The sequence below is a fragment of the Melospiza melodia genome, chromosome 2, assembly GCF_035770615.1.
Source record: "Melospiza melodia melodia isolate bMelMel2 chromosome 2, bMelMel2.pri, whole genome shotgun sequence".
Taxonomy (NCBI): domain Eukaryota; kingdom Metazoa; phylum Chordata; class Aves; order Passeriformes; family Passerellidae; genus Melospiza; species Melospiza melodia.
In genome coordinates, this window is record NC_086195.1 from 65,673,625 (window position 1) to 65,697,347 (window position 23,723).

Below are 23,723 nucleotides of genomic sequence, written 5' to 3' on the forward strand. Positions count from 1 at the left end.
AGGACAGCACCCAGGTACTGTGTGCCCTGTCACCAAGTCCTGGGGGGTGCAGCGCCCTGCGAAGAGGTGCTCCCTTCCCCAGTGCCTCCCGCCCACCAGCAGCTGGTCACTGTGTTGGCAGTAGGAGATGGAGATAGGACTGAGGCAGGTGAATCACACACACCAAGCCTGCCACTTTGTTTTTGTGGCTCCTACATTTAGTTAATTCTGTTTCACTGGGAGTTAGACTGGATTGGGTGCTCAAGTGTAGCTTTCCAATCAGTGCCAAGCCCAGAACCTCAGAGGTGTTTACATGCCTGCTCTCACAAAACAGCTGCTGGAGGCAGTAGGAGTCAGGACACCCTTTGCCATTGTGAGCCCTGTGCTGTTCTGAGGGATCTGGCTGTCCCCTGGAACTGCTGTGGATCTGCTGTGAACAAACAAATGTCAGCTGGGATTGTTCAACAGGCACTGCCTGTACTTTTTGAGACACATGGAAAGAAATGAAGGGCAGCTCAGTGCCAGAATGATTCACATTCTTGCTCCAGTTCCTGTTTGCTTGTTTGTCCAGGTGCATTTATGCATTTTTCTCAACTGCTGGCACCAGGAGCTCTGACCTGAACAAAGCCCACGGAGAGGGAAGGGAGAGAGAGGAGCTGTATCTGCCCATTACATGTGTGTGCATGAGTGGGTAAAAGAAAGCCCCAAAACTGTTTCCTTGTCACGGTCAGCCAGTACTAAAGCGAAGGAAGATATTACCAGGCTCTACATGTTTAAGAGCTCAGTTTGGTACTGAAGAATTTTGATATGAAATTACCTTGATACTAAAATTGAAAAACTCCTTATTTTGAGAATGAGTAATTTCAAGAACCAAGTTCTCTTTTCAGTTATGGTAAGGTACTCAGGGAAAAGTTCAGTACAATCAGTGGACTAACATACATAAAAATAGCATGTGGAAAGAAGGCCCCAAACCAGATAGTGTGTGTTCCCATCACCCAGGGCTCAAGCACAGCCCTTTGGTAGCTAGGCAAGACCCTGTAGGACTTCAGCTATACAGATTTTCACCTGCTTGACCAATATTGACCAATATTTAACCCTCATTTCCTCTGCTGGTGAAGGTGTGAGTAGGTTGGCCTTGAACTGTAGCACAGAGCAATGTGATACAGCTGGGGTGAGTTGCAGCTGTTCAATTTTCTCTTCAAACTGAAATGTCTGTAGGGTAGAGGCAAGGTGAGGACTCCAGCTCTGCTTGCTCCCTGTGCTTTCCTCCTCTGTGAGGGAGCAGTGAGCTATGCAAATATACTGAATTTGTACAAAGTCTGGTCTCCATTTCAGGACTGAGACCTGCCTTGGGTGCTACAGACTCAGCAAGCCTGGGGACAGTATGACCACAAGGGCTCACAGTGAGCTCCAGCTGGGCGCACATGCCAAGGGGTCATGGGACAATCCAGCTGGAGGCCAAACAATGGGACTTGGGCTGCAACTGGCCCAGGGAGCAGGGGCAGTGCAGTGAGCAGGAAACAAGCTGCTGGTTGGCAAAATAAAAGGCACATTTGTCTGAATGACGCTGCTCCATCCACAGGGGAGTAGGAGAGCAGTGAGGCCAGAGTCCAAAAGGACTTGGATTGGCTGGGGAACATCCTGGATGGTACAATCCTGTGCCTGCAGCACTATAAATCCAGGAAAGAGGTGGAGGGAAGGAAACCTTGGGGCTTTGTGTCTGCTTCCTGGGAGAAACAGCAACAACAGCAGGTGTCCTGGAGACTTTGGAAGGAGAGGAGCAGCCCTCCCAAGGAAGCCACTCCTTTGGGGTTCTCCCATGAAAATGTGGACTCCCTTCCTCTTGAGCTGCCTGCTCTACACCCTGGGGATAGTGGCACAACCGTAAGTGCCATTTAAAAAATCTAGTGATTGATAAGAATGCTGAGGGAGGGGCCAAGATAGCAGGGAGAGAGTGTGGGACCCTGTGAGTCAGCTCCTGGAAGGAGGGTGGGGTGCAGAGCCTTGTTGTGAATGCAGCGCCCTCCTGAAGGTGGGAACCTCTCCCATGGACATCTCTGCAGTACAAGAACTAGGTGAGCACTGGTGGTGGGAACAAGAGTGAAGGAGTGCAGGATGAGGTGGGATGAAGGAAAAGGTGTAGATTAAAGTGAAGGGCAAATGAAAAGGGCTGCAAGGCAGGGGATGGATAAGCAGGAACCAATCTGCTGTCAGGATAGTTGAGGAGCCATGTCAAAGCAAGAAGGGCAAATTCTGTTCTGTCACCTGAAAGTATTCGTCTTGTGTTTATCTGAAATGAACTCTATACTTTCCATCCCCCTGTGCAAGGTTCTCACTCTGGCAATCTGTCCCAGTCTCCCCAGCAGAGCAGCACCTCCTAGCCTCAGAGAGATGGCAAACTCTCCTGTTTCCTCAGGCCAGCCTTGTAGTGCCAAGAGTGGGCGAGAGGGCTCCCGGGATGTGATGATATCTTGTTTCCCCACTACAGGAGGTACCTGATCATCATTCCAGCTGCCCTGCCCTACCCCTCATTCCAGAGGGCATGCTTGGACCTTCGTGGGGTTGAAAAGCCCATTCGTGTGGCTTTAACCCTCGTGCACCCATCTGGCAACCTCACCCTCTACCGCAAGGTCGTCCGGAACAACTGGATCTTCGAGTGCACCAGATTCCAGGTCAGAGGCATACTTGGCAGGGACCCCTTGCTGGCAGCTCACAGCTTCCTCATTTGCCTCTCACCAAAGAGAGAGAGAATGAGGAAGGCAGAAGATAAGGGGTTATGGAGAGAAGTGAATGCAAAATCACGGGGAGGGTTTAGTGGCAGCCCGGTGGCTTTGCTCCTTGCCTTTGTCTGTCTGCATGGCACTCTTCCTGTGGGATATCCTGGTGGCACACTGGGGAAAGGCTGCCTGGCCAGGCAGCAAAGGTCTGAGGAGGATGGATAGCTTAGAAGCACCCAAGTGGCAGTCGTGCAGCTCATTCTCTCCCCTGAGGAGCATGCAATGTCACAGTGTGTTGTTTGTGAATCTGTAATGCAGAAAGAGTCACAGCTCTCATCTCAGACAGCTTCCCTCATGTCTGCTTCTTTCCAAGCTTTTCTTTCTGGGCTTGAACATGTCCTGGAGGACTAGGAAAGACATGGGAGGGTGTACACACACAATCTCAGTATAAATCTTTCTTATTTGCCAAACTCATGATCCTTATTTTCTTAGTTTGCACTGATAATAAGGTGGGATTTCAGACTTTGTGAACCTCACACTCTAGGAAATGGAATTCTCATCACCATAGACCTTTTCTTCCCTTGAGTTAAATCTTCTCCATCTTGCTCCATGCAGATTCTAACAGTGGTCCCATGAAGGAGTAAACAATTTTCTGTGTCAGAGCAGACTCCGTTTTCTCTTGTCCAAGATCCATCCCAGCTGCTAAGCCCTGTTCTGTGTGCTTCCACAGACACAGCCTTTGGCCACTGAGGGGACACCCTGTGCTGGCCTCCAGAGTAAGATGGCAAAGAGCCTGGCTTTGCAGTGCAGCTGAAGCCAGAAGAGCACTGCTCTGATGCCTGCTAACCTCGTGGCTCTCCTGTTCTGTGTCCCAGGTGCCCCGACCTGCAGGCAGCCAGGAGGTGGCCACTGTGCACCTGCACATCTCCAATGGCCACTACTTCAGTGCAAGTGAAGAGAAAAAGGTCCTGATCCGCTGGGCTGGACCAGGCACCTTCATTCAGATGGATAAGCCCATCTATAACCCAGGACAGACAGGTGAGCAAAGCACAGAGCACCCTGACAGTGGCCCTGCCTTGACCTCCCAGGCTTGGTTCCCAATTTCCTGTCAGTGGAGTGCTGAGCACTTTGTGCCATGTGACCTCCGTAGGGACAGAGCTGCAGTGAGGGACCCCATGTTTTGGCAGCAGGAGGGGCCTGGGAGGGGAGGCCTGACATGCTCTAGGAGCAGAGCTGGCTTGGAAAAGGGAGCAGACCTGAATATGGTCTCCTTGGCCAGGGCCAGGTGGGACTGGTGTGCCTACACTGCAGACAAGGAGATGTAAGGGTAACTCTGGCTGTAGCCCATGGGAAAACCTCTAAATTGTGAAGCAGCTGTGCTGCTGCCACGTGCTTGGGGCAAGCAGAGGTGAGTGGGGCTGAGCAAAGGGTGAGAGGGGCTGCAGGGCAGGCATGGGGCTGCCACTAGGGCTGGGTGTGAGCTGTGGTTCTGCGGTGAGACAAGTGCGGGGCAAGTCTGTTCCCATGTGCACTCTGTCTGTAATGTGCTTTACTCCATTTTCTCCCTCCAGTGAAATTCAGGATTGTGACACTGACTGAAGATTTTGTTCCTGTTAACAGCAAGGTAAAGCCTGTCTAAGTGGAGGCAAGGAAATCTCCAGGCTTCAGGTGGTTCTGCTTCCTCTACCAACCCCATGCCAGGGAGGCTGGGACAGTCCCAGCACCCAGGGTGGTCAATGCCAACCCTTGAGTAAACCAAATTTGAACAGCAGTTCCTGTTGGCTGATGGCTCTGCTGTTGCTGTTGTAGGATGGCTGCTGGTTGATGAGAGGGTTGGATGGTGTTTGGGGAATGTGCCAGCATTCCCAGCTAGCTGAGTTACCTGAGTGCACCCGCCCTTGCCAACAAAGCAGGCAGGGCTTCTGGGGACCAGTCTGTGGGTTGCTGACCATGGGCATAATTATCAGACAAAGTTGTGCACAGACATCACAAGACTCAAAGACCCCCTCCCACAGCTCTGGAAAGCTCAGTGATTTGTGCAGTGTGTGGCACCTGAACGTGGCAGGAGAGCCTGAAGCAAACTGCAACATTTTAGGAAAAATTAATTAATATGGGGAAGGATTCACAGGAAGTGATCATTAAAAAAAGGAGAGAAAACAGTATAACCAAATTATACTGACTTGCTGCTGGCAGCAGCTCATTGTCCCCATGTCAAGGGAGTGAGAGGTTGCCAGAGACTTACATATGTGGTGGCCAGGAAACTGCAAGGCCAGTGCCATTCCTCAGTAAGCAACTATATCTGCAGCCAGCAGCTATAGCCATTTCACTCCTCAGTCCTCAAGCAATTTAGGGAGAGCCAACAGGAATTCATGCCATGACAATTAAAATACTGAAGGGCACACATTAGGGGAGTTGGACCAAATCCTTCTAGACTAAAATAAAGGGAGAGATCCTTCCAGCTTCTTTATTACTGACTTAATTTCCTCTTTCTTGGGCTATTGGTGAGGTTCTAGGATCAAACACTCTTTTCTTCTCCCCAAAGGGAAGGCATATATCTTATATTAATAAGATAATGAAGTATAAACAATACATTAGCTTCCATGCCTACAGTTGGTTCATGTACATATTTGACTGTAAAGGCTTGATGTCTGTGTGTGAGTACAAACAAATTAACATTGTAACTGTTAATTATGCTGTGATGGAAATTCAAAGAGATTGTGTTTAGCCAAAGCTTGAGTGCACTGCAGCACTGAAGCTATAATATCTAGTTTGTAAAATAGATGAGTTGAAGTTAATATGGGTGGTGTTCACCAGCAGGTTAATCTGCACTTTTTTTTAATTTCAGTGAAAACAGAGCTGCCTCTGATAACTTGCATGAAAGCTTAGAATGATGAATAATGTGAATTACATGTAAATTGCGTGTTTACTGTCTGGTTATTCTCCTGAGCCCTGCTCCTGTGCCTCTTTATGTGTTGTGATCTCAGATTAGAGGCTCTTCACCAATACTGTCTCCTGGATGATAGATGCAGAGATATAAGGACAAACAGAGAATTAATGGGCCTAGAAGGGCTGAAGTTTGTCCTCCTTTGTCCCTCCCTATTACTGTCAGCTGCAGTCAGTATTAATTCATAACTTCCAGCTTTATCGCTTATGCCAGGGATTTTAAAGGAAGATTTTCTGAGTATTCTTCCTATAGGTGACGCAGTTTTGCTAATTATTTGGATATATGTTACAAAATTGAGGCCATTTAACATTTGTGAACTTGGGATGATGGTATTTGAGAGTCTTCCTACTCTTCCCCATTTTATTAGAGCAAATTCTAGCTTTCATCATTGTGAAATACCTACCAAAATGCGTCTTAAATATTCAGGAATCAAAAAGTAAATCTGAAGAATACCATAGATTTTTTACTATTCCTTACTATTTCAAAGTAGCTGCGCTGCTTTCCGTAGGATCAAGCTTCTTGTACCATAATGTTGGTCATAGTACAGGGATTGGGTGGTAAGAGAAATTTATGGGCAGGTTGCTGTGTCATGCCAGTTTTTGATGTGCTGTCTGTTTGCTTTGCAGTACTCCATGGTGGAAATCAAGGTGGGTGTTCCAGACTCCTCAGGTGTTATGAGGAAAGGTATTTCAGTATGGATAGTGCCTAGGATGCTTACTGGTTCAAATTACTTTTCTCAATCTCTATGCATGCACATTCTCTGTCCAAATGCTTCTTGTTTACAAGACTTGATGATACAAATGGTTTGACTTCATCCATTTCTACATTCAGGAATGTAGGCCAGGCTTTAGCTAATTTTTATAGTCCATCTTTGCTGGAGGCTGCAGGGTCTAAATGTCAGAACCTTCCATACCTTCTTTTTCCATGGCTGTGCAGAGCAGAGCAAACCTGGGTGGGTCGGGTTCACCTCTGTTGGTGCTCCAGCATCACCACCTGGGCTAAAACCAGCAGGAGCCTGTGAAAGCCTCTGAAATGTCTGACATGCCTTTGAATCCAGTGGGCTCTGGGTGGAGAACAGCCAGCATTGCTAATGACTCCCTCTTCTTTCCTTCCCTTGCACCGCAGGACCCGAACCAAAACCGCATTGGCCAGTGGCTGGATGTGAGACCAAAACAGGGCATTGCAGATCTCTCTTTCCAGTTAACTGATGAACTCTCCCTCGGGGCTTACACCATCAGTGCCCAGTCCTTTAAGTCCAGCTCAGTGCAGTCCAGCACCTTTCAGGTGGAGGAATGTGGTAAGGAGAATGAAGAAAGGCATGGAAGAAGTTTGATGCTTGTTTGTTGCTTGCCTGTCTGTATAACAATGTAAAGCCACATGTTGTAAAATGGGATTTACTGTCTGAGAGCTATGACTGAACACAAATTTATGGGCAATATAGAAATGAACACAAGGGAGATTGTGCTGGAGATTTCTGGAGAAGGTACCTACTGGCAGACTGAGAATACACTAAAGACCTCTGCAAGACTTTTGGGGGAAAAAAAGGATTCTTTCTTTGGTTTCCCTGTTTTTAATTAATATTTGCTTTTACCTCATTAACATGTTCCTTCATGGGAACATACTCTTCTCTTTTGTGATCCTGTGCCCAGGTAGTCTTCTGCCCTTGATGGAGTAACTCTGAGGTTTTTGTTCCAGTGTTGCAAAAGTTTGATGTTTTCTTTGAGGGACCAGCTCAGATTTATGCTTCAGATAAAACCATCCCACTGCAAGTGTGTGGCAGGTAAGGAGAATGTTCAGGGGAAAGATTCCATCAAAACTGTGTCTCTCCTTCCATATGTCTCCTGTCTCTTCAGGCCATCAAAGACAGGCGGCTCAAAAAGGGTCAAACAGAGCCATTCCTTTAGAAGAATCCCAAATAGTTCAAGAGTTAAGCTAATGAGTTCCTCCTTGGAAGGAGGTACCTGAGGAGGAAGAAGTACCTGAGCCACACAGGAGAGAGAACATCCAGCTACAGGGAGACTTGCCCTAGGCCACACATACCCTCCTCTGGAGGAGTATGTGTCTGTCCAGCATTGAAAGATCTCATGTGGGAAAAACACTTACCAGATAAGGGACAGACATGTGGAGGTAAAGGAGCAGGAGCAGGCATTTCTTTCGGAGTTTATGCCTTTCCTTCTCACTTATATGCTACTGAACTTATTACCTTAGAAGAGTAGATAAATTTCTCTAGTTATGTGGTTATCAGCAAAAAGGGAACAGATGAGGGTGGGAAGGAGGGCAGAACCTCTGACACAAAGTATAAACACAAAGAAGGGAGGACAATGAGCTCAAAAGCACTCAAAATCTGGTGAGCTCTTTTGTATTTGGGGCTGCATTGTCTGGAGACTTTTGGTGTCTCTTTTGCCACTGATTGGTCTGACATAATTTCTCATTTATTGGGACAGTTACAATCAGGTCATAGGAGGCTGTAGTAGTAAATAGTGCACACCACTCCACATCACCAGAATGGGTCACAGATGTCAAGTTTTTACTGATACTGTTGGGAGCATTGCTCCAAAGGGCAAGTCAGAGAGGACTCAAAGCAAGAAAAGGCAGCAAAGCAGGCAGAGGAAATACCTAAAAGTCTAAATCAGCAGGGCAGGTCTGATGATGGAAACAAGAGCCCTGATCATGAGATAAGCCCATAGTGAGGCAAGTCTGAGGTCACTCTGTGGCTCTATTACTGCAGTTTGCTGTCTGCAGGGACACCCATTTCTGCTGCTTTCCCCCCCAAACTAATATCTTCACTGAGTGGATAAATCAGGTCCACCCTCTGTGTCTGCCTGCAATTCCAAGAGAGCAAGTGCCCAGAAGTGGGAGAGGCTGTGGGTCTGCTCCTGCCTGTTTTCTGCATCTATTCCTTTACTCCTGCATCTGTTGGATGCCAGACCACACTATTGCACCCCCAAAGTACTCAAAGTGCTTTATTTTAATTTGTGCCTGCCTGCTTGCCAGCTGCAGTAAGACCTTCATCACCAAAGGCACATGTGTGGAGTGATGTGCTGGACAGAGCAGGCAGTGCCTCTGCCCAGAAGCTCCTGTGGCCTTCTCCCTGCAGGTACAGTTTTGGGAAAGCGGTGCGAGGGACCATGCACGTGGCTCTGTGCCAGAAAGCGAGGAGGTGGCCCCAGAGTGCCAGCAAGGACATCTGCAGGGAATACAGCGGTGCCGTGAGTAAAACCCTAGAGGCATATGGGCACTAAAGAAGCACCACAGAGGATGCAGTGCCAAGGGCTGAGTGAACAGAATGAACTGCTCAGAGCAGTCTGACCTTGAATGAGCTGAACTGCTCCAGTCTGACCTTGAATGTTTTGGGAATGAAGCATCCACCACCTCCCTGGGGACCGTGTTTCACGAGTTCTGCATTATTATTTGTTGTAGTTGATAGTTATGACAGAATGACTAATCCCTTGTACTTCTGGCCCCTACCCTTCTCCCCAGCCCCAAATAATACCTGTCACTCCCTATTGCAGACAGCAAGCAATGGGTGTTTCACCCCTTCTGTCAGCACATCAATCTTCAATCTGACTCCCAGCGAGGAAGACAACAAACTTTATGCAGAAGCCTCTCTCCTGGAGATGGGCACAGGTACCCAGGGGCTCAGCAGGGAGAGTTCAGGGGCAAGAGGACCCATTCTGGGGGCTTGAGGATTAGAGAGGGCACACATCCCCCTCTCCTCCTCCCTGCTGCTGGGATCATCATGGGACATGGAGAGCTACTCTGCCAGCAGCAGGAGGATGAGGAGTGGCTGGGAACTGGATGAGTGGTGTGGGTCCATGAGGCTACAAAGAGGCTTGCAGGCAGCGTAACTAAAGAAGCAGCTGCCACAGGAGCAGCCTCCAAACCTTGAAGAATGCTGGTTTTGGGAGGAAGTTACATACACTGCTAAGAGGGGTTGGGAATAACAAAGTGAGATTAAACTACAGTGCAATAGTCACCTCTGGTACTGATTCTTCTTCCCTTGCACTCTGCATTTCAACAGGGGTGCAGATCAACACCTCCAGGCAAATCCTCATCTCCAGGACAGCTGCAAGGGCAGTATTTGAGACACCTAATGAATATTACATCCCTGGAGTGCCGTACAGGGGGAAGGTGATTTTCTTCCCTTGCTTTTTTGCTACCTCTCATTTGCCAAGGAATATGGCATGTGGTAAATCTAACTGGCCCAAAGCATTTCCTGCTCCTCAGACAGAGTACTTTACCTTGCACTGTGTCTCATTGCTTCACAGTGTAGCTACAGCTGCTGCATTTCAGGTTCCCTGTTGTGTTTGCACCTCCCGTGTCTGCTGAGAGCAATGAGTAGTGTCTCAGCAGGGATGCTGCAAGGATGTCTCAGCTGTAGGCTAGGAGAGAAACTCGTCATGTTCTAGCCACACACACCTTTTGGAGCAGAGAGATTTGAACCATGCTCAGCTTCACCTCAGAGATCAGGGAGTTGTACAGAGATGAGGGAGTTGTGCGATTCTCCTGTCTTGTTGGGGCAGACTGAAGTCTGTAGGCGACCTACACAGGAAGGTCTATGCTTGTCAGAGATAGGAAGGTTTTGGGTATGACTTTGGAAGAAATATCTGACTTTGGCTTTCCTGCCTCACCCTGTTGTCACCAGATTAAGGTTCAGGATCACTATGGAACTGGTATGAAGAACAGGAAAGTTTATCTTGTGATAAGGTTCATGAGGCGTCGATTTATCAAAACGTACATCACAGATGACAGTGGAATAGCATCGTTCAACCTCGACACTACTGCCTGGAACAGCTCATCAGTCTCTCTGGAGGTAAACACCACCTCTGCATATGGGACAGTGAGAGTCCTTGAGCTCTCCCTGTGCTCCCCCCTCCTGCCCTACAGCCCCGCTGCCAGCTCAGGCCTGGGCTCACCACGCAGATGTGCACAGAGCCAGCTTGAAGGCACCAAGGCAACAGCCTTTCCAAACCAAGCTGATGGCAGCCTAACAAAGCACTGAAGCATGAACTCCTCATTTCTGTGTGTCTCTGTGTCCTTCCAGGGGAGGTTCACACTGGAGGAGTTCATGCGCACTCCTCGAAGGCCTGACGTCCCTTACACGAACGCTTACCATCACCTGCAGCCCTTCCATGTCACAACCAAGAGCTTCCTGGACATACACCCACCCACGGAAACACTGCCCTGTGGGCTGAAGCACAATGTCCAGGTGACCTTCACACTCAGCAGGGATGACCTGGGAGAAGACACCAGCCGTATAAGTTTTGCATATTATGTGAGTAAGGGTGGTAGACTACCTGGGGGGAAAGGCTGCACTGACAGGACCAGACCTCAGTGGAAAGCTGAGGATATAATTTAGGTCATCCCTGGAGGGATGACAGCTAAACCTTATTCTCAGGGGACTGGGTGAATGCTACATCTGGTAGGGCTCAGCCTGGCCACACTGTGATCCTGGTGCTGGGGTTCCAGTCACCTCTGTGAATAGGAGGAGGTTTCTGTCTTTGTAACCCATCACCCCCTTAGCCTCTGCCAAGGCTGCAACTGGAAAATTATTCTCCCTTTAAAACAGGTGGGGTATTCCTTTTCCACTCTGGTTATCAAATAGCTGCTCAGTGGATTTTGGTCTGTTCTAGAGGCCAGCCTACCAGAGGAGAAGCACTTTAGTTATCACTCACCAATCTGCAGTGAGTCCACTACCCATACATTGTCCTCACTGAACAGACTAGACCAGAGACTCCTGTGTTAAAGCCTCTCCTCCCACCTGTGATGTCTGCAAATCTCCTCAAGTATGTGGATTGTACCTGCAGTTAATTCTGGGGCTTTATTTCGCTTTTGAGAACCAGAGGCATGTAGGTAAGTGTGGATGCACTCTGGTGGCAAACAGCAGTCTGCTCATCCCATGTCCCTCTTCCTGCAGGTCACTGGCAAGTCTGGAATTGTTGTCAGGGGCCAGAGGAATATCCAGATGGGGAAACTGAACAGTAAGTCATGGCAGGGAAGTGGAAATGGTTGCACCTCGTTGGTTTCTAGGTTGGACATGAGAATTGCCAGAGTTTCTCCCAGATTCCCTCAATCTATAGATCTGGAGAAGTCAGCAAACAGGACAGAGGGAGGCTGAAGAAGCAATTGTGTCAAATGTGAAAGAGAGTAAAAAGACAGAATGAAACAATGATGGGAAGAGAGACTGGGAGGATGTAGGGGAAGATGGAATACATAGGATCAGAGAATGGAGGGAGAGGGCAGACAGTGCAGCAGCACGAATTGGTTTGACATTTTGAGATTATATAGCACAAAAAGAAGGGAAGAAGGAGGTCTTGGTGGGCCTATGGTGAAAATCTGCCTTTCCTTCTTCAGTGTTGAAGGGCTCGTTCTCCATCCCTTTGACCTTCACTGCCGACTTGTCCCCGTCACCTTCCTTAGTGGTGTACTCCATCTTCCCCAACGGAGGGGTCACAGCTGACAGCATCCACCTGGATGTTGCCTTGTGCTTCCAAAACCAGGTGAGACTCACCTCTGTGGCTGCAGGAGAGCTGATCAGCAGGAGTCAGGAGGCTTGAGGGAAGGAGACCCTCAAATCCTTCCAAGAGAGCACTGGGCAGAAGAGATGGAAGGGGTATCTGCAGCACAGTGCCCAGAGACCAGGAAAGCTTCAGCAGTGACTTCTAATAGCAGTGGCTGAGCATGGGAGATGCCAGTCTTCTTCTTTCTGCCTGTGCCATCTGTCATCTTCCTCACATCTCTTTCTTTTTCATATTCCTTTCCTGGTGTGTTGTTCCAGGTCAAGGTAGGATTCCCAGGTAAAGAAGCCCAGGCAGGGTCAGCAGTGCAGCTCCAGCTGCAGGCAGCACCTGGCTCCCTGTGTGCAGTCCAGGCAGTGGATGAAAACATGTTCACCACCAGACCAGACCATGAGCTGACCAGCCAAATGGTGAGTGTCTGTGCAACCAGGCAAAACCTCAGGAGTGATGGATGAGCTAGGAGAGGCAGGCAGGGGCTGTGGCAAGGGGAGCTGGGGGCCAATGAATGAGGAGGTCTGTGTGCGAAGGAGAAAGCAGAGCCTGCCTGGGAAGAAGGACAGGAACTGATGTGCATGCTAGGGGAGGATGGAGTGAAGCATCTGGAGGTATCTGCTCCGTGCCAAATCCTTCCCTGCCTGTGAGTTTGCCTAGGTCTATGGTTTGTTCCCTGCTGCCTACCAACGTGGATACCCTGCCCAAGTAGAAGAGCATTCAGATCGCTGTGCGCAGCCTCAGTCCTTGTCGTCTCTGCTACGAGGAAGGCCACAGCATTCCTTTCAGCCTGACATCTTCAACCTCTTCCGGGTAATCACCTCATGATTTTTTCCAGAGCTGTTGTAATTATGAGCATCAGAGATATTTTCTCCCCAAGTAGTCTGAGAGGGCTTTTCCTCCTCTAGACTGACCCTGCTGTCTGCCCTGACTGAACTGTGTTGTCTCAAAAGGTGTACAACCCCATTGAGTAGGAATATCCGTATTTCCCTCCACATGTGCACAAAGCAAGGTGATGAAATCCTGGATCATCAAACTCCTTTTTTTTACTTGAATGGGAATGAGGAATGCAGAATGAGTTCCTGGGCTGTGTACTGTTAGTCTACAGTATTAGAGAAAAGAGAGACAGGGACCAATCCCAAGCATTAGACCATGGGTTGTTGCCATGGCTTAGTTGTTAGCTGCTTTTTGCCACTATTTTGGGCAGGTCCCAGGCAGACCTCTTGGTGTCTTAAGGGCAGATCTCCTTCATGCTTCCCTCAGCACTGTGTCTGCTTGGGCCAGTGCTGCTCTGGGTTGCCTGGGCACTGCATTATCTGCTTTTCCAGAGTAATTTGAAGAGCAGCAGTCAGTCTTCCCCACTCACAGATGTTTTTTTGCCTCCCCTGCCCTTCCTCTTTTCCTAATAGAACATGGGACTGAAAGTCTTCTCAAACCTTGTAATCAAGAAGCCCTCTCAATGCTCTCGTCGGATGGATAGGAAGCCAATCATAGGTGAGCTGCACTTTGAGCCTACCTGGGACATGAGCTCTTTGGGGTTTGTTGGTGGTGGATATTGTCTCTCTTAAGAGTACCGGGTGCTGCTGCCACAGTCCACCAGACGTAGTAGGAGTGACCCAGTCCCCATAAAAAAGGGCTCTGAAGAACGTCAGTACGTGGATGTTCCCTGACATTAAAGGATGACACTCCCTTTCCTCACAGACAAACCCAAGCAGGGCCCAGGATCTGTTTCCCAGTGTCTATTCCCATTCCTCAGGCTGTACTGAGACCCAGCTTCTGTCCCCATTTGTAGCCACAGAGACAGCCTCATGTTCTTCCTCTGTGTCTCAGTTTGCACTTGATAACTGTACTAAGCTGGCTCGTGTGCCTGCCTCTATTTAAACCATTGCTTGCTGTGGAATGTGAGCTTTGTGCAGCAAGCAAACAGTTCTAGTACTCACAGAATTATAGAAGTGTTGGTTAAAATGGCTCTCTGGAGGTTCTCAGTCTCTTAAGCAAAATCTCTGGGTCAGCTCAGGAAAGGACTTTGTCTAACCAAGTCTTGGAAACCCTGCCATCAGCTCACTACAAGTTGTTTCTCCTGCTATCACTTTTTTTCCTTCATTTCTAATCTCTCCCATGAAGTCAGTCCAGTCCCTTGTGCTTTCCTCTGCCAGACTCTCCCATGTCTCTCTTACTGCTTGCTTTGCCTCCAGCCCCACTGCAAGACTGTCTATGGCTGGCAGGATTCACCTCTCCCACTCTGGTGGGACTCCTTACTCTTTCCTTCAGGGGTGCCTTCTACAGAAGACCAAAGAATCAATGAGGAACAACCCCTATTTACAACTCACAGAAGATCTCACCATTATTTCCCTGAAACTTGGATCTGGAATCTGTATTCTGTTGGGTAAGTGATTTCTGACTTTACAAATGGACAGAAGGATGACCCTATGCTGTAGAGACTTGGCTGCCTTAAATTTGTGTAAAAGAGGTGCAAAGAGACATCTGCATGCAAATTATGGGGCTCTTCCCTGCATTTGTAGAGTGTCAAACTAGTAGACTTTGAAGTGCAGAACTGAAGTGTACACAGATTTAAGGAACAGGAGTACACTTCCAAAACCAAACCACCATGAGTGTACAGAGCTGGAATGCTTGGGCAGTGTCTTGCTTAGAAGGACATAAAGCCTTTACTGATGGCATTTAAAGAGGGTTTATGGCTCTGGGGAAAAAATTGCTGAGAAGTGCCTTGCTGTGAGCCACTGGAGCAAAAGTTATTGGCAATACAGCAGAAGTTGATCCAAGCATGAGGACCTGTGTCATCTCCCTCAGCACCTCCTTCCCTCTCCCATAGCAGATGAATCTCTTCAGGCAAGTTCTCTCTTCCTCTCAGCTCCAATGGCAGCAGGAATGTCTCAGTCACAGCACCTGCTGCTGCTGCACAGTGGAAAGTCAAGACGTTCTGCTTGGCTGGGAGGGGGTTTGGCCTTGCCCCAGTCATGAGCCTCAGAACAGTTCAGCCCTTCTTTGTGGACGTGACGCTGCCATATTCTGTCATCCGTGGAGAGACCTTCCTGATGAAAGCCACTGTCTTCAGCTACCTGCAGCAGTGCATGCAGGTGTGTCACTGTGTGGGACAGGCCTACTCTGCCCTCCAGTTTCAGAGCTCATGGTGCCAAGCCATCTCACCTGAGCTGCCCAGTCACTCACCTGCATCTGTCATTCCCACAGATCCAGGTGGCCCTGGCTAAATCCTCAGACTTCCAGGTGGAGCCATGTCTGACTTGCAGGGACAAGGAGTGTCTGTGTGCAGAGGAGTCCAAGACCTTCATGTGGAATGTGACAGCAGTCCAACTGGGTATGGCAGCAAAAAGGGACTGGTGATGGGGAACCCTAAAACTGAAAGGGTGTGGGAGGCCCAGAGAAGTTGGCAGAGCCAGGTCTCCTCTGGATCCTGAAGTCTGTCCTTAATGGTGCAAACATGCAATCCATTATGTTTGCTTTCTTTCTCTCTTCTTAGACAGACTCATGAGAGAGGGCAGAAACTCCTGAAGAGAGGGATGTGGGGCCAGCTGGGGAGGAGGAGGCTGTGTGGATGTGGGTGGGGGAATTTTGTATTGCTGGTCCTGTGCTTCATATGCAATGGGAAGGGCATGCTGGGCTCTGAGGGTTGCTGGACCCTCTGTTGTTCAAATCATATTGCAGTGCAGTGAAGTCACTGCTGGGGAGATATTACTGAGTTTCCTCATGCTCAGGGTGTCTAAACAAGCTGTCAGCACTGGCTGGCTCACCTTTACTGGCCAAACCACCGAGGCCATGAAGCCCAACAACCCAAAGCATTTCAGGTCACTATGGGTTAAAGAAAGTTTACTCCATTTGGCCGCAGGTATAAGAAAAGGACTGTTGAATTTATTTGCTAGGGACTCTGAATATCTCAGTGAGGACAGAGGTGCTGGACTCCACGTCACGGTGTGGGGGCAGGAAGCCCTTGCCAGCTGCCCTGAGGGGGAGGCACACACTGACCAAACACTTGCTGGTCCAGGTCAGTACAAGAACAGCTGCATTTCTGTCTATGATATCTCTGCCCAAGGGGGAAGACAGCCTGACGTGGGCTAAATAGTTTTATCACCTCAGATTTTGGCCAGCAATAGTATACCAAAGCTGTGTCTTAGTTCACTTTATTTCTCCCAGGACCTAGCCAAGCCTGTTCTTGCAGTACTCTTTCTTGAGCTGCATTCCCATGTCTGTGTTCTCCCTGTACCTTTCCCTGCTTTTCATGCTGTACCTGAGCTTTTGTATGTGCTCACTGGCCAGAGAGCCCTGTCCCTCGGGCTAGCTTTTGATCCTTTGAGCAGTGAAGCAGGCAGACCTGCCAAAAAGGAGGAGGGTGGAGTCCCTGACCTCTGAATTCAGACTTGAACTTTCTCTGAAATGTTGGTGTCATTTGGGAATTTTATGTGTACTTTTGTTTCTCCTGTCCCATGTGCATGTTTGTGCCCTGGCAGCCAGAGGGTGTGTTAGTGGAGAAGTCCTACAGCTCCCTTCTGTGCCCAAGAGGAGGTATGTGCACAGCCTCAATGGCTTCTGCAGCCTGAAATAAGTACACCTGAAAGTAGAACTGAACTGTGGGAGGGCTCATGACAGAATGTTTTGAAATTATTTTTCACATAGGAAATTTCACTTCCTATCAGCCACGAATGAATAAGAAATATTACTCCCACATGCGCTGTCCTACATGTATTTGCTGCTGAGTATAAGTGGCAAAATCCTGCTCTGTAGTCTCCTTCCCACAGTGCAACCCTGGGATGTTCCTGGGGCTTGGTAGTCACCAGTGAGAGGTGCTCCAACCCTCCCACCCCATCCCTGCAGCACTGTGCATCTTGCCAGGATGTCCTCCCTTGAGTGATGTCCAGCTGTGATTCGTGTGAGCCTCCTGAAGTGCAGTGAATTGAGCTGAAGTGAAGCTTGGTGGGCCCTTGGCCCCAGCAGCAGCTCTCATGTATGGCCTAATCTGAAAAGATTCCAGGCAATGCACTCGGTCCAATGACCAGGACAGTCAGTGTGAGCAGGATGTAGGCCAGTCTTGTCTCTCCTGTGAGGGGCTTTTGGCTTGGTTTTTCATGCTACACCTTTTATCCTGCTGTTATCAGGAAACGTGGCGGAAGAACCCGTGTCCCTTCGCCTCCCTGACAATGTAGTCAAGGCTTCTGCCAGGGCTTCCATTTCCATCACAGGTGAGTGACTTCTACTGTGGGCTCACAGACTGCTGGTCTGTGTCACAGCAAGGCTTAACTTGGTGTCAGAGGATCCGCTTGGCATGAAACTGCCCAGAAGAGAGGATGCTGTGCTTCTATTTCCTGTAAACACCAAGCTTTCAGATTTTTGGCTTTAATAGAAGAGTAATCTGCACAGGAGAATAATCCTTCTTTTTCTAGCTAGGATCTTGGAGCAGAGACTTTGGACCTTGGCTATTTCTGTGTAGATACAAACAGTAAAGCTTAAAACCATGCTACAGCAGAAGCTCCTGGAGAGAAGAAATCTTTCTTAGCATTATAAAGTTGCAAATGAGCACTTTGGAGAGGGTACTGAGACAGGCCATACCTACCATTAAATACATAATTTTTTTTGCAGGCCAGACTGGTATGAAGCCAGGCCTGGCATAAGTAGCCATGAATACTGTGCAACAGAACCCCAACAGAGGAAAACACAAGGCTTTTCTGACTGGCTGGAGGATGTATGGACACCTTTACACCATCTGACTAGCACCCCTGCTGGCTTCTTCACATTTTCAGGCTTGACATATGGCCGGGTAGAACAGGCCTGGCTAAAGACCTGGAATTTCAACCTTTCCCTGAGTGCTGTTACATTTGCTTGTCTATATGACACAGACTGAGCAGGTGCAGCTTGCTGACAGCCCTTTACAAACAGTATTTGTTATAGCTGGAGTTCTTCAGAATGCAAAAGCTGATAAGGGGAACTCATCATCAGGGACTCCATAGAGTTGTCATGATGCCAAGCTGGAAGAAGGCAAAACAGTCACCACTCTCCATCTTGCACTCAGTTGTTTACTTCTCTTTCCTCCTTTCTCCGGTGCTTTCCCCCTGCTGAGATAAAGCACTGTTACCCCCTGCCTGGCTGAAAAGGCACCTCAAATAATATTTACACTGTCTTTGTTTTTTGCACCCTTGGATAGGTGACCTCATGGGGTTGGCACTGCAGAACCTGGACCAGCTGGTGCAGCTGCCCCACGGCTGTGGGGAGCAGAACATGGTGCTGTTTGCCCCCGTTGTCTATGTGCTGCAGTACCTGGAGAAGACGAGGCAGCTGAGCCCTGAGATCAAGGCCAGGGCAGCAGGATTCCTGCGCAATGGTGAGTGCAACAGAGCCACCCTGCCCCTCGGCCTTCCCCTGTGTACAGCATACCAGGAACTCTTGCCCTTCGCCCATTCTGTCAGCACTGTCCCCTCTGTGTTACTGAGCCACATTAATCACTGTTCCCATCTCCCCAGGGTATCAGACACAACTTCTGTACAAGCACAGGGATGGCTCCTACAGCTTCTTTGGGCAGAAGGATGGAGAAGGAAACACTTGGTAAGCACTGCAAACATCCCTCACTTCTGATATTTCTTGTCTGGGTTAGAGCACCTCATGGATCTGAGGAAGCTGACAAGATGTTCCTTCTTTGGGATGGAGACAGAAGGAACTTTCTGACAGGGACAGTCTGAGGCACCTGAGCCACTTGAAAAAGCAGTCAGGCAGGGCAGCAGAGTTTTTGGGAAAGTGGAACAGCAAAGATGTGGTCCCAGGGAATGAAAGGTCTTTTTTTTGTCTCTATGCCCCTGCTGTTGGCCCACAGACAAAACATCAGGTCATGCTACTGATGACCTGGCAGCCAAGAGGGGTACACATGTCTGGAATAAATAAGGTGAGATCTATAAAAAAATCCTCTCCTCAGTGCGTGGAGGGGAGCTGCCTTGGCACAACTTACACCTATCGTGCTTGGCTAAGATGAATGGAGAAAGGAAGGGAGGAAGAAAAGGGAGAATTCCAGATTGTGTCAGTGATTTTGAGGACATGAAGTGGAACAGGTAAAAGTAAAAGGAGTGGGAGGGTGAAATTACTGGGTAAAGTACTAAGTAGTATGCAAGTAATATATCTGTGGAGACAGAGGCAGGGAGAGGAGCCATTGGGGTGAATCCTGTGGACCATTTCCACTTTTAGATTGACTTTCTTTTTGAAAATTACTCTTTTTTTGCACCCCCACTATGTCACTAGTTCAGAGGCAAGTGCCAGGAGACCTCTGACTTTCTCTTTGCTTTTTTTTGTTTGTTTGTTTGCCTCTTTTTCTCACAACTCATCCTCTTCTTAGGTTGACAGCTTTTGTACTCAAGAATTTTGGCCAAGCCAGAAAATACATCTACGTAGATGACAAGAACATCCAGGATGCCCTGCGCTGGCTAGAGCAAAACCAGCTCCCCAGTGGCTGCTTTGCCACCAAAGGGAACTTTCTCCACTCCTCCCTAAAGGTAATGGTGGGCCAGGGCAGGTAGCAGTGGTGGGAAATGCCTGGAGAGATTTTTGACAGCAGAAGATTGTGGGATCCCAAAGGGTCCTAGAAAGTCATTCTGCAACCTGTGCAAGCCCTAAAGAGAGGTAAAACATGAGAGGAATGCTTTTACTTCTGAGGAGTGGGCCCTCCTAACACCCTGTAAGAGTGAAAGATGTGTTCCCCTCACAGGGCAGCATGGATGATGAAGTCTCTCTGGGGGCCTATGTCGCTGCAGCACTGCTGGAGATGGGTCTGCCCCTGCAGGTGAGCATGCTCTGCTCCCTCCTGCTCCCTCCTGCTCTCCTGGGCAACAACACGGGGTGTGCCAGCTGGTGATTCTGGTATTCTCCAGGCCATGAACTGGGAGGGAGCTTCTGGGAACAAGTCAAGGTTTGGTCAAATGGTGAAGTCATTCCTCAAAAGAGCCAGTGAGTGTTGTGAAACTGGCCTGATGCAGTATAGTGCTTGGTGGGAATGGCTCCCAGTGCACATCAGGGCTGCACTGCCTGTTTTCTGAAACAGTCTGTAAATTATTTGTTTTCTTTGGAGCTATGTTGGGAAGACATAGTGTGGCTCCTAGCCCCCTATTTCACCCCTGTCAGAGTTTGGGACGTTGTCTCCTCCCAACACAGGCCAAGCTGATGCAGACTACTCTCCGCTGCCTGCAGAAGGTGGTTCACAACATCACCAACATCTACACAGAAGCCTTGCTGGCCTATGCTTTTGCCCTGGCTGGGGACTATGAGACAACCCAGGAGCTGCTGTACAAACTGGAGGAACAAGCCATCAAATCAGGTGCTGCCTGCTGGGATTCTGGACCAATGTGTGCCCAGCTACAGCACTTGAAAATTATACATGTATTTATAGATACTCCTTGTATTTGTACAGTAACTGCATTGTGTTACTGAAAATACAGTAAGGTATTTTACAAACTGTGAGAATGACTTAGAAATAGTTTCCTCAGACTGGAGGATTTCAAGATCCCTTTGAGGGAGGAGGTAGAAGTCTGTCAGCTAAAATGAGGTGAAGCCTTAGAGAATAAATTCAAGAAAGCAATCCTGGCCTGAGTATAGGGAATGTACTGAAGGAGCCCTGAAAGCACTGTGGGGTTTGTTTCCTCTGAAACCCAAATTATGCCCTCCCTCAATAGCCTTCATAATCCTTTTCCTTCTGCAGGAGGAAAGATCCACTGGAGCCCGAAGCCAAGCTCTCCAGCCTCCACAGACTTCTGGCCTGGCACGCAGTCAGTGGACATAGAGCTCACAGCCTACGTGCTCCTGGCGTACCTGTCCAAGGCCCGGGTGCACGCCGGTGACATGACAACTGCAGCTGCCATTGTGGCCTGGCTGACGCGGCAGCAAAATGCCCACGGGGGCTTTGCCTCCACCCAGGTAACAGCAGCTCCGGTGGAGCCTTTTATAGCCTAGCCTGGCAGCACAAGTCCTCTCGAGGAATTCCTGCTCCAAGCCGGTGCCATTACGGCGGATGCTTTCAGAGGAGCCGTCTCTCCCTCTGCAGGACACGGCTGTTGCCTTGCAAGCCTTAGCGAAGTACGCAGCGAGGGCGTTCAGCACCTCGGGGCAGGCCGTGCTGAGGGTGCGCTCCCAGAGGGCGTCTGGGAAGGCATTCCCGGTGAGCCGGCAGAGGCGGCTGCTGGTGCAGCAGGCGGTCCTGGTGGAGATCCCGGGGCAGCTCCTGCTGCAGGCCCACGGCAGCGGCTGCGTCTTGGCTCAGGTGAGCAGGTGGGATGAGCCTGGGGAAGGGAGGACTCTGCCTCTTTTCTCCTGCATGAGATCATGCCTGGCCTGTGTTTTCTGCTTCTGGCGCTTACCCTGCAGACAGTGCTGAGGTACCACGAGCTTTCCCCACGGACTCCCGTGACCTTCACGCTGCGTGTCAGCACGGAGCTGAACAACTGCAGCCAGGCGAACCCGCGCCTCCTCACCGTCCGCATCCTCACCAGGTGACTCCAAGGGCTGCTTCCTGCTCCAGCAAGATGGAGTGAGCTTGGGGACTGCAGCCAGGAGGGTCTCAGGGCTCTGATGGAGAGACCCGGCCCTTGGGGTGAACAGGACGGAGGGAGAATCGGACAGATGGAAGGCTTGGAGGGGAGGGTGCTGGCTAACTCCTGTGAGAGGGAGCAGTGGCTGCCATGGCCCCTGTCCCAGATGGGACACCTGGCTCAGGGCGTGATACTGGAGGGAAGAGGAGCTGGGAGGGCACTGTCCTCACAGAGTCAGACCCTCCGTCTGCTTTTTCTTCTCCAGCTACATCGGGAGCAGAGTCACATCCAACATGGTGATCATAGAGGTCTCCCTGCTATCCGGATTCACCGTGACTTCCAGATCCAGAATGTTGGTAAGAACTTTGGAATAAGAAAACCCATCTGTGGTAAATGGGTCCTGCCTGCTTGCTCCTGTTGAGAATTGTTCATTTCGGGCCAGGCAGTAGCTAAATTTGTAGCTAATTTTGGTGCAATTGCAACCTTTGCTGTTGCAATTGCACCAAAACTTCTTGTTTTCCTACAGCCCCCACAAGGGAGATCAGCGGTGGTTCAGCTTCTCCCACTGGCAGTATTTGGACTTGGGCCAGAAACAAGGCATACTGCTGGGTGTGCTGACACCAGGATCTGTTTGTCAAAAAGTCTAAGACAGGATTTCTCAGAGATACTCTAGCTCTAGCTAAAAAGATTCTTTTGTTTTCCAATTAAATCATAAATTTAATCACAGCCCTCATGCAGGTCTTTAAAAGCAGTTGAAGACTCAGTGAGATGAAATAAGAACCTCTACTGGTGTCTGCACCCATCTGCTCACCAACATATCAGTCGTACATACTACCCACACAGCCTTTGGTCTCCAGAGAGGGAGATTTCTCTGCCCTGGGCAGGGCCAGTGTGGTTCACACATGAGATGCTCACAAGGGATGTCCAAGAGAGACTAGCAAAGATATAACCACTGAAAAATGTACAGTTCCAGACAGAGTCCAGAGTCTATACCTTCCCTCCAAAAAACACTGGCTCCCTCAGGTCAGGAATCCCTAAGGAAAATGTTCACAAATTTCATTCCATTATTGTTTCCTATCCTAGCTGGAGAACAGAACCATTGTTAAGAAAATAGAAGTGAAAGCTAATGTGGTCTACATTTATCTGGAGAAGGTAAGTGAGAGTAAAAGTCTTTGGTGAGAGCAAAAGGTCAGAGGACAAGGAGCTGTGTGAGAAGCCTGAGGCTGGTCTAGGTAAGAAAAGAGCACTGGTAGAATTGGGGGCAGAGGGAGTTGGCCCAATTTCATTGTCATTGGATTAGAATATTCCTACACAATACTGTGAAAATTCCTAGCACAATATTGTGTGCTATCCCTCACACAATACTCCATTTTAAAGTCTAGAGTCTCTAATGGATTGGAGAAATGTAGTGCAGGAAAACATTCAAATCAGGGAAGATGAAGATGCTGTGACTTCTTTCTCCCCATTCCTTGCTAATTGCCTTCCATCTCCACTAGCTCAATGATGAATCTCAGACTTTCACTCTGCAACTGGAACAAGTAATTCAGGTGAAGAACCTGAAACCAGCCAGCATCAAAATCTATGATTACTACCAGCCAGGTGGGTTGCAGATTTCCTATTATTTGGGGGTGGGGAGGTGGGTTCCTGATTCTCTGGCTGGGAAGACACGCAGCCTTCTCTGTGTGCATCCATGTGTAATCACTTTCTTCATTTCCTTTTGCAGAGGAGCGAGCCTTGGCTGAATACAGGGCTGTCTGTAGTTGAGGTAGGCAGCAAGTTCCCATGTACCATCAACAGTGGCATCAGGAAATGGTGGGTCTTGGGCAGGAAACATGGAATATAAGCAAAGACAGGAAGGGGAATGGTAAGCAGTGGGGAATATGTACCCAGCTAGAAACATGAAGTATCTGTTTCTAGGTCTATGGATCAGGTTTTTTTAATGCTCTCCTCTCTCCTCCTGTGCATGTCTGCACCTGGAGGGGCAGAGTTTTGTACATGAGCAGAGGTAGAGAATTTATTTTTCCCAGCTGCTCTTAAATGCAATTTT

General features: G+C 49.0%; 1 protein-coding gene across 1 annotated transcript; it reads left to right on the forward strand.

Annotated features, from left to right (window-relative positions):
* The first annotated feature begins 1,804 nt into the window (after positions 1–1,804).
* Positions 1,805–23,440, forward strand: LOC134414299 (alpha-2-macroglobulin-like protein 1). The gene is made up of 34 exons (XM_063148661.1): positions 1,805–1,863; positions 2,468–2,651; positions 3,572–3,734; positions 4,268–4,320; positions 6,267–6,287; positions 6,766–6,937; positions 7,336–7,420; positions 8,738–8,849; positions 9,153–9,267; positions 9,662–9,771; positions 10,286–10,453; positions 11,558–11,648; positions 11,995–12,140; positions 12,419–12,568; positions 12,810–12,962; positions 13,559–13,643; positions 14,421–14,535; positions 15,019–15,244; positions 15,357–15,483; positions 16,046–16,167; positions 16,631–16,685; positions 17,276–17,359; positions 18,319–18,495; positions 18,635–18,716; positions 19,495–19,651; positions 19,864–19,938; positions 20,307–20,469; positions 20,851–21,065; positions 21,193–21,408; positions 21,513–21,637; positions 21,942–22,032; positions 22,760–22,828; positions 23,173–23,275; positions 23,400–23,440. The coding sequence occupies exons 1-34, from the start codon at positions 1,805–1,807 to the stop codon at positions 23,438–23,440; spliced, it is 4,110 nt and encodes a 1,369-aa protein (XP_063004731.1).
* The last annotated feature ends 283 nt before the right edge of the window (positions 23,441–23,723 follow it).